Source organism: Grampus griseus (genome assembly GCF_964374135.1).
Source record: "Grampus griseus genome assembly, chromosome: 4".
NCBI lineage: Eukaryota > Metazoa > Chordata > Mammalia > Artiodactyla > Delphinidae > Grampus > Grampus griseus.
The window spans coordinates 38,486,226-38,496,777 of NC_138997.1; the positions used below are offsets into that span (position 1 = coordinate 38,486,226).

The 10,552-nt window shown below is 52.8% G+C and overlaps 1 protein-coding gene across 1 annotated transcript; it reads left to right on the forward strand.

Annotated features, from left to right (window-relative positions):
• Nucleotides 1-4,571: 4,571 nt before the first annotated feature.
• On the forward strand, nt 4,572-9,564 carry NKX6-1 (NK6 homeobox 1; the record flags this gene model as incomplete). Its single annotated transcript, XM_082652692.1, has 3 exons — nt 4,572-5,238; nt 6,916-7,088; nt 9,307-9,564. The coding sequence occupies 3 exons, from the start codon at nt 4,572-4,574 to the stop codon at nt 9,562-9,564; spliced, it is 1,098 nt and encodes a 365-aa protein (XP_082508818.1).
• Between the last annotated feature and the right edge of the window lie 988 nt (nt 9,565-10,552).

Below are 10,552 nucleotides of genomic sequence, written 5' to 3' on the forward strand. Positions count from 1 at the left end.
CATTTTCTAGTGGGTTTTGGCCTGAAACACACAAAATTCCCTTCATCCCCTCCTCCCTCCTTCTGCGAATATAGAATTGGCTTCCTGTGGCTACACTTGAGTATCCCGACCTTTTAACGTTAATATATCTGGGGAATAATAGTTATCACCCATCCACGACAGAGTGCTGAATTTAGGTACACTTAGCTGAGATTTCATTTGCATTCCTTCTGTGAATTAGTCTGAATTTAGTGGCTGCTCCTTCATTTTAAAACAGAAGTACCAACGCACTAGGCGTTTGAGTCCAGGGTTAGATCGAGGGTAGGGTGGGCAAGTGCGTGGTGCAGGCTGAGTAATAGTAGGAGCGGCTAAAAACAGTAACTTGAGAACTGAGGCCCTTGTTTGCAGGCTTAAAGAAAGTCAAGGGGTGGAGAAGGGTGCGTCGCCTTCCTCACCCCTACCCTTTTTAGCCCTTTTTGAAACCTCAGAATTTGCCAAACCGCTTTCATTTGTTTTTCAATTAAAATGCAAATCATTCGCTTTCAAACACTGTCCCCCCAAATATATATATATATATATTGTTCAGAGACGCGGGGGGCGGGGGGCGTCGCGACCACGTGTGACACGTTCCATTCCTAGGGGTTGCTTAGAAATGTCGGACTTTATTAGGTCGTGGGCAGAAGCGCGCGCGGGTCCTGGGGGTTCCCCGAGGGAGAGAAGTCCGGACTCTCTAGGGCGTGTGTATGCAGTGTGTAAGATGGCCCCGACAGAAAACCGGCCTCCCGCATCCGCGTCGGGATCTGCTCCTCCAGGACGCTGTCCTGAAGGAGGTTTTAGCTCTGGAGGGACAGGGCTATCTTTCCCGCGAGAGACTGGGGCAGCCCACCCCCTTCGAGGACGCCCCTCGCTCTCCCGGCTCCCAGCTGGAGACAGACGGAGCAGATCGATGATGACCACCAACACACCAGGCAAGAGGCACCGGCCTTTCTTCAGCGCCTCGCAGCGTGCGTCTGGAATACACACTGCCCCAAGCGGGATTCAGGCACCCGGGGTTCACCCCCCGGGGATCGAGGTACACAGACCCCAGATTTTTTTTACTGTCACAATTAAGAACAATGCTGCTATTTTAATTCCCCAGTGTGAATGATAAGTAAAAGCAAACGATTGAGACTTCTTACCCGTACCCAGTTTTGCAACAATTTACCGATGGCAATTAACCCGGAGTTGGGTGGAGTTGAATCAATCTCTCCTGGTGTTGGTCTGTCTCTTTGATTTTGCTCTGTCTCTACCTCACCCACCACAAATCTGATACTAAATTTACAATAGGAAAATGCTCAGTTCTTTCCCAGGTCACACTATTTACATGAAATAAAGGGGAGTAGCTTTTTAAAATTGGAATCTTTGGGAATCACTGGCCTGCTTTCCTCTCCATTCCTACCTAGTCCTTGAGAATGCTCTGAGGAATGCCGGGGATATGAGGAGGTCGCTGGTGGCCAAGGAGCGCGGTCCAGGCGGAAGGTTGTGTGCCACCTCCGTATTGGAGACTCCCGAGGCGAGAAAAAGTTTCGTTTTCAACGAATCGAGAAGCAGAGGACCCCAACACTCGGGGCAGGGCCGGGCTACACGCTCCACTCTCCTGCAGCAGTCTCCCGGCCTGTCGAAGGGGCACGGCGCTGGGGTTTTAGACCCATAGCCCAGCAAAACATCCTCGCAGGGAAATACAGACAGCCCCCTCATCATCTCTATTCTTGCTCTACTCAGCATAATTCACATTGAGGAAAGACTTCACCTTCCCCGGAGTCAGATTCTAAGGTCTATGAGGTGATGGGTTTAGCCCAGTCTTGAAGTTAATGAAAAAGCATCGGGAAGCAAGAAGGGAACTTTACTTTTATCTCAGAAGTGAATAATAAAAGTGGCAAAAGATAAACAAAAACTCCTCAAGCTCAAGCTCAAGTTGCCACCCTTAAAAGACCAGTGCGTCGGAAATGAAGGTTATCAAAGCGGAATAATCCCTCTGGCTTTTGGTGCTTGGATGCAAATGAGTGCTTTTGGCACTCATAGCCAAACACCAACCAAACTCCAACTGGGTGGTGCCGCTGGAATTTTATTCCTTTATTTATTATAGCTGTTTATTTCTATTTTCTGCGAATTAAGTTTGGACTTAATGTTCTCATCGAAATTACTCTAGCCACCATCCCTCAATGGTGTGTTACTTTAATATCTTGAAATCTCTAAATTGTTCAAGGGTCCTCCTCCCCGTCTACACAGCTCAACTCTGCTGGAAATGTAAAGATCTCCAGGGATGGAAGAAATTGAGAGGAAATAAGGGAAACCACCCTCCAACTCAAACCCTAGACATCCCATCACCACAGCGCAGAAGCCGGAACATCTCCATCTCCCGAAACAACCCTGGCCTTGAGAGGAGGAGTAAGAGTTTCGGCGACGGTTTTCAAAAACTTACAGTGGATCGGGGGGAGGGTGTAACCAGGTACTTCTGTATCTAAAGACTCCACCTCAATTTTGGTGATTCTGCCCCCGTAAAACTCAAAACAAATAATAATCACAGGGGATCAAAGTTAAAAATGTTCACAGCTCTAAGGTCGAAACATCACACGAGGAATAAATATTCCCAATAAGCTGATTCCGTTCCCTGCGAATTGAGTAAACCTATAAATGATAACATTGTGGGGGGGGGGCGCGGGGGGGACCCAGGAATGAAAAGAAAATGAAGGAGAAGGAACAGCGAAGGAGAGCGGGAGGTGGCAAAGACGGAAAAGGACGATGCTTCGGCCTACAAGAGGATTAAGGACATCTATAAGGCTTAAGGAGCAACAAATTAATTTACACAATCCTGGGAGAGCCCAGATGGCCTTTAATTAATCCCTTCAAAAGAAGGAGCCAGGCCAGGGCTACGCCGGCTGCCTGCTCCATTAGCTCCATTTTACAAGAGACCAGACTCTGTTCGAGGTGAGGCGTCGCGAGCTAGTGGGGAGAAGGGGGGTAGGGTGACGCGAGCAGGGGGAGGCGAGGGAAGAATATGAACTGCTTTTCCATAAAAGGGTTGGGTTTCCATTATTCTTCTCTTTAAAAAGTAATACCCTCTTCATCTCTGCTCCCCCCCCTTTCCTGTTTTATTTAACACAATTAATTGAGGCGTCCACTGGGCCAGCGGCCGAACCTCACCACTCGCCAGGCCCCGCCTCCGGGCCCCACCCACAGGAGGGATGGAAGTGGGAGGGGGCGGGAACGAGGCGGGCGCGGCCCAACGGCTCGTCCTCCTAAGCCAATCAGAAGGCGCGGCGCTCCCGAGTGGGCGCGACCCGGAGGCGACGCGAGGCCCAAGGCTGAGTGCTATTGGAGACGGTGGTTACGCCCCCCGGCCTGCACCCTGCTCCTCGGCCCCGCCTTTGCCGGCCGCCTCGGAGTGACGTCCTTCAAAGTTCTCATTTTGGACCCCCATTTCCCCCTCCCTCTCGTCCCCCAGCTAAAGAGGGGTAGGGAGTGATGCAAATGTTTTATTACCTTTGAGAGCTTCATCTGAACTGTCAGGCCCGAAGGGAAAAGGAGAGGAGAGAGAGGCAGTGGAAGAGCCGCGGAGAGGGTCAGCTTGGCCAGAGGACAGGACTTAGAAGAGCGAAGCCTGTAGAGCCGCGAAGAAAATGCGAGAGAGGAGAGGCAAAGGCGGAGAGTGAGAGGAAGAGAGGGCGCTGGGGGTGGGGGGTGGGGCCGGGGTCGCCAGGCCCGTTTTCAGAAGTGGACAGACGAGTGGAGCTGTAACCGAAGCCGTCAGACTTTTCACTTAGTCTGTTTTTCCGTGTTTTTCTCGCCCTTTTTCTTTTCAATATTGCAACTCTAGTGCCCCGTGGCCCAGAGGGGAAGGCAGGTCGGCGCGCCGAATCCGGGAGCCGCAGGGATTGGTGGCACTGCCCTTTCTGGCACAGAAGCCTCGGGCAGCGCTGGCGGAGGAAGCCCGCCCAGAGGCCAAATCCTCCCGCGGGCTGGATGCTCTCTCTCCCTTCGCGCTCCGAGCGCTGAGTGCGAATCAACCTCGTGGCCTGAAGAGCAGGGCATCCAAGTAAGATCGGACGAGCTCATCGGGCGGAACCCGGCGTCCTTTGAACCTCCCCAAAGAAAAAGAGCCAGCCCCCACTCTCCCACATCAAAGCGGAGATTCGGTGACTCTTAACTTTGTTACAAGCTCTCTGGGGCCGGCTGGGGTTTTGTTTTCCTTATTTCCAAGAGGGAGAATATGAGAAGTAGCGCACTTTGAGCGGCGAGGAAAAAGTGAGGAAGAGAGAAGAGCCCGGGATTGAATCCGGGACTCTAAGAGGGAAAAGACAGCCCAAACCACCTGGACCCTCGCTGGTCTCGGCGAGCCACCGCCTCTCGACTGGTGTGTTTGGACATTTCTGCTGCGCAGTTACGAGAGCAACTCTCAGCGGCTGCATTCTTGGCCCAGTTGGCAGGTCGCCTCCTGGTGTGCGGAGCGACTCCTCGCTCGCGCCCTCGGCGCTTCTAGCTCTCCTGAGCCCCTCCGGGGGCACCGGCCGGCGCTCCCGCTGCGTGGCTGCGGGCTCCGGCCTGATCGTGGGATGTTAGCTGTGGGGGCGATGGAGGGCACCCGGCAGAGCGCGTTCCTGCTCAGCAGCCCGCCCCTGGCCGCCCTGCACAGCATGGCAGAAATGAAGACCCCGCTGTACCCCGCCGCGTACCCCGCGCTGCCCGCCGGCCCCCCCTCCTCCTCGTCCTCCTCGTCCTCCTCGTCATCACCCTCCCCGCCTTTGGGCTCCCACAACCCAGGCAGCCTGAAGCCCCCGGCCGCGGGGGGGCTCTCATCCCTGGGCAGCCCCCCGCAGCAACTCTCGGCCGCCACCCCACATGGCATCAACGACATCCTGAGCCGGCCTTCCATGCCCGTGGCCTCAGGGGCAGCCCTGCCCTCCGCCTCGCCCTCCGGTTCCTCCTCCTCTTCCTCGTCCACCTCCGCTTCCTCCGCTTCGGCCGCCGCGGCCGCAGCTGCGGCCGCTGCCGCCGCCGCCTCAACCCCAGCGGGGCTGCTGGCCGGCCTGCCCCGTTTCAGCAGCCTGAGCCCGCCACCGCCGCCGCCCGGGCTCTACTTCAGCCCCAGCGCCGCGGCCGTGGCCGCCGTGGGTCGGTACCCCAAGCCGCTAGCCGAGCTGCCCGGCCGGACGCCTATCTTCTGGCCAGGAGTGATGCAGAGCCCGCCCTGGAGGGACGCACGCCTGGCCTGCACTCCTCGTGAGTACAATTGACTGCGCCCAGTTGTGCTTGTTCTGCCCGCTCTCAGGTCATGGCCCCTGGTGTGCATGCCGAGTCCACCCTCTTGCCTGCCGAGTAGTTTGGCAGCGCCAGAATCGCACGAGTTAGGTTGGGCCAGGGCGTTCAGCGAGGAACTCTCGCTGTCCTGAGCTCCATGGTTGCGTCCAAGCGCCCCCCTCTCCCCAAGCCTTGGGCACGCCTTGCGGAACGGGTGTGCATGCGTCTCCACGGAACACAATGTGGTGCGGGGCGTGTCTCATCCGAGGCCCTGGCTGCTCCCGGAACAGCCCGGCCAGAACCGCATGTCCGTCCTGGGTTAAAGAGGTGGGGAGGGCAGGAGAGGCTACTGTGCTCCAACCTGCACCCCAGCTTTCCAGTGTCCCATGCCGAAGTCCCACTCGACCTTCGCCAGCCTGACTGGCCTCCTCTCTACGAACCGGTGGGGACCGGCGGCGACGAGCCCTCCACAGCCCTGAGCCGAACGCATGTGTTTGCATGTACATCTCGGTCCAGGGTGTCCCCACCTCACCTCGTCGCCCTCACCACCGCCCCCCTCGTCCCCCGAGTACGCTCAGCCCAGGTGAGCCCACTGAAGAGAGGTCCGCGGCCCGTGGAGGAGGGCAAGCAGGCCGCTCCCCACCTCTGGGCCCTCGCTTTTCCACCTGCCTCGGCCCCGGACATATTGAGGGGCATCGTGGCTCTCAACATCCTGATAAGAGAAAGAACCGGAGGAAGAACGAGGTAACAGGACAAAGACGGGGGAAAATGCAACATCCCGCAAAGATCTTGCTCGAAACTGAGTTACCCCAGGATCCCCCTAATCTTATAGGTAGTTAGCCAGAGCGCCGCGGAAGCTCCCATACTCCCAGGTGGCATTTAGGGGCCAGTCCCCTGTCCTTTTCTCGCTCTGTTCTTTGCTTTTGACCGAGTCCCCGAAGTTTCTTCTGTCTCCTGATCTCTTTCGTGTGGCTGAGCGGCAGTAACTGAGGGAAGCTGGGGGAGCCAAGCGGAGGCTCCCTTCGGAAGCCTCGGGACTGGGGCGGCCGGGGCGGGGGCGGCTGTCGGGGAGACGTTATTGTATTCGTTTGGATGGCCACGTAGGGACCGCCAACAAAGGCGGCGTCCCCTCCCCCTCGGCCGCAGCGGCGTTCGACGCGGGGGCGATTTAACTCTCTTGTGTTCCAAAAACAAGGCGCTCTTTGTTGCGCGGGCACAGGTTAGGAAAGCGGTCAAGGAACAAAACTAGTCACCCCCACGCAAAGGCCCCGGGACCGAACGAGCCCCAACTAGACGAGGCGGTGAGAGGGGACTTTCCCACACCCCCTCCCCCCCCGTACCCACATGCCTTAATTTACTGGGCCTAGAGATTGGGCCTCGGCAAACTTCAGCAGTGCGCTCCCTCTGTTGGACGTCGTTGGGCAGAAGGTTATTTACTGCGGCTCCAAACACACGCGCTTTTAAAAAACAGGTGGGTGTAAGAAGGCAAAGCGAGAAGCGCAGTGGGACTGCAAGCACCACGGCACTTCTCGTGCCCGCCGCGGAATACACTTGCCTTTCCCACCACAACGTTGTTTCTGGAGTTCGTCTCTTCTCAGCGGAGCCGCTCGTAACTGGTTGTTTCCCCCCTTCCTTTCTTTTTTTAATCTGTTCTCGTAGATCAAGGATCCATTTTGTTGGACAAAGATGGGAAGAGAAAACACACGAGACCCACGTTCTCGGGCCAGCAAATCTTCGCCCTGGAGAAGACTTTCGAACAAACGAAATACTTGGCGGGGCCCGAGAGGGCTCGCTTGGCCTATTCGTTGGGGATGACGGAGAGTCAGGTCAAGGTGAGTGGACCTTGCAAACCTCGAGGGAGAGCTCTCCCATGTACGTCATGCGCGCGCGTGTGCGCACACACACACACACACACACCAAACTAACAAACAGCCGCCCGAGGGTGCAGTCCGAGAAGCAAGGGGAGCGATGAGATCAGCGAAGGGGGTGGAGGGGGAGGTTACAAAGCTCTGGGATCTCTCGGGCCGGCAAACTGTTGATGAACAAAAGGAATCAAGCCTCCGCCTTTGAAATTAGGTTCATCTAGATAGCAGCATGTGCTGGGGGAACTCGCCATTATTAGAGAATAAAAGCATTACGGAAATATCAGCCCTGAGAATAGACCAGGCCAGTTAGATAGCTTCTATGTATTCTACTTGTAAGGATATTCAAGCTTTTGTTTGTCAACTCAGTCTCCACTAGTTATATAATTCCCTAATGTAGATCAGCATTATAGTGCTACTGTATTAACTTGCACGTTAAAAAAACCCCAATAAATCCACAAGATCTAACCACTTAGCATGGATGCATCTGCTTTTAGCTTACCTGAGGCAGCCACTTTGGAATAGTACTTTTCCAAATGAAATGACAAGATTATTACTGTATTATGAAATATAAGTTTATCAATAGATGTAAGATGTTTTACTGTTTATGACAACAAATTATAATTAAAATGTCACTTACCTTATAATTGAGTTGTACGGTGTATTTCCAGGGAATCAAATTGGAGAAATCTTTCCCTGAAATATAAAGGGATTGGTTTCCTATATTTCTGGTATTCTCTTTTGTTCCTCTTTTTCATTATATTATATATATGTATGTATATATATATTTTTTGGTGTGTGTGTGTGTTTAAGTCTGTTTCCATTAGTTATACTGTTGCTTTTAAAATTAAGTAGGGATAACGTTAGCCATATCTGCTGGTCAGAGAGTATTTCCCCACAGATAAGCACCATAAAATGCATTTCAGGAGTGATTTTGTATGTTACCATTAGAGTACCATCACAGTTAAAATTATTTTTGCAGTGGTTGGTACAGAGCCTACCACAGTAATCTGGAGGTCTTCATTTGTCACCATAAATATGTCGGCGTGGCTAGAAGTGAATTATTATAGCTGTATATAGAAACTAAAAATCCCTTTCTTAACAATTCTGATTCTCTAGATAAATACATAACGGATGAGAAAATGGATGAGAAGCATAAAGAGAGGATGATTCAATATGTTTGGGAAATTGGTTGTTATTGCTGATGCTTTAGGTTAAAATATATGTATGAAACACGATGTCACACATCATGAATAGGTTTAAAATATTTGTATAAAAATGAATCTCTTAGGGAGGGACAATATTAAAATAATATGTGAAAGATTAGGCATGCTAATAGTGGGAAGTAATGTAACTGGCAAAATTTCACTTAAGAAAAATAACTGATGAAAATTCTTACTTTGACTTCGGTTTTATGAAAAACATTAAACCAGAGAGACAGAGAAAGACACACAAACTACTATGATGATTTCAACTTTTAAATATTTTCAAATATTAAATATTTTCATGCATTTATGTTGGTTATTATTACTGATTTGAGGTTTCTGTTTTAGCAGATTTTTTTTTAAAACTTTACATCATACATTACAAGTGTAAATGGGGAGGGGAGTGTTTACCTACCATATTTGTGTGTATTCAGACCTGAAATAAGTGAAACAGACAAATACCCCAAAGTGAAAAGAACAGAGGTAATTGGGGTAAATGTTGTGTCTTCTCCCACAAATCACACTAAAAAGCCAGTACACTTCAGATTGCTTGAAATACCTTAATCTAAGAAAGTTAAAAACGAATAGAATCGCAGTCATTATGAGGCAACTTTACGAAAGGGAAAAGTTTTCTACTTCAAACGAGAAAGTAGGCAAGCGAACTCTTTTAGGGAAACTCATTTTAAGTTTCCAAGTTTTTTTCTTTTCTGAGAAATCACTCACTGACAACCTCAATACTCTTGTGTTACCATCACTATGGCAACGGCAGTCAGTTTGTTGGTGCCTGATACTCGGAGGAAGCTGGGGCAGTGGAGACCGACTTCAACGGCCCAGACCTGGGAGGACTCTGAGGGAGGGTGTCAAGACGTCAGGGGCCCGCAGGAGCGACTGCGGGATGTGGGAGAGAAGGCATTGCCTGGCTCTGCTCACCTTAAATTCCTTCCGCCCCTGTCTCCCCTCTTCTCCGCTTTCTCGACCCCCAGGTTTGGTTCCAGAACCGCCGGACCAAGTGGAGGAAGAAGCACGCAGCCGAGATGGCCACGGCCAAGAAGAAGCAGGACTCGGAAACCGAGCGGCTGAAAGGGGCCTCAGAGAACGAGGAGGAGGACGACGACTATAACAAGCCCCTGGACCCCAACTCGGACGACGAGAAAATCACGCAGCTGCTGAAGAAGCACAAGTCCGGCAGCGGCGGCGGCGGCCTCCTGCTGCACGCGTCCGAGAACGAGAGCTCGTCCTGAGCGCCCGCCGCCCGCCCGGCCTCCGGTCACTCCGCGGCGGCCGCGGGGACCGCGCATCCCGTCTTCCCGCTCCTCGGGGCCCGGAGGACACGGCCCCGCCTGCCGGGGGCCCTTTGCTATTTTCTAAGATGTACATATCTATTTTTTTAACCTAGAAGTTGAGCGGGGCGGGGGAGAGAGGCTCGGAGGATGATGAGAAGGCAGAGAAGGGCAGGAAATACACCGCAAGACTAACGCAACAGACGCCGCAGCTGGGCCACCCTACCGCCCCGCTCGGTGTCCTAGTCGCGTCCCCCCTCCCATGTCCCCCCCGCGCCCCCGCCCCTGTCTTGCGGCCGCTGGCCAGGGTGGGGGCGCTGAGAAGGCCTCTGAACCCGTCGACACCCACCGCGCGGGGGACCTCGGAGCCACCCGGGCGGGCGGCCGGCCGCCACAGATGGGAAGAGGGATGTTTCTCCCGCACAAACTGCTGTGCCGACTAAAGTGGCCTGTTGAAGGCTCTTTGTAAATAAATCGTGAGTCTCACTGACTAGAAGTTACTCTATTGTGAATATTTAAAATGTAAAATGCTTTTTTGAATTTGGTGTAAAAAGATGGACCTCCTTCTTTCTGCGACCCCTTCCCCTTTTAAGAGCTATTCAAACCACGTTCCCCTTTGCTTAACTGGAGAAGCGTAGTAAAGAATGCTCTCATCCTCTCTCGCCCGCTCCCCTCCTGGGTTTGGATTTGATCAATCCCATTTCCCCTTCATCCCTCTCGCTCTTCCCGGACCACCCCTGGCTCTGCACCCGGCTCCCGCCTCCAGCACTTGAAGTAGAACACTTGGAACCAGGACGGGCCTCAGACCTGCCTCTCTGTTTCTCTCCGAAATTGCACAGTCGTTTGTTGCTATTTATTAGTGATTTAAAGAAGGTGTTGGGGAGGGAGGGGCTACAATAGCTTGTATTTAATTTAACTCCTTTCTGATAAAAATGCGTGTTAAAGTAGA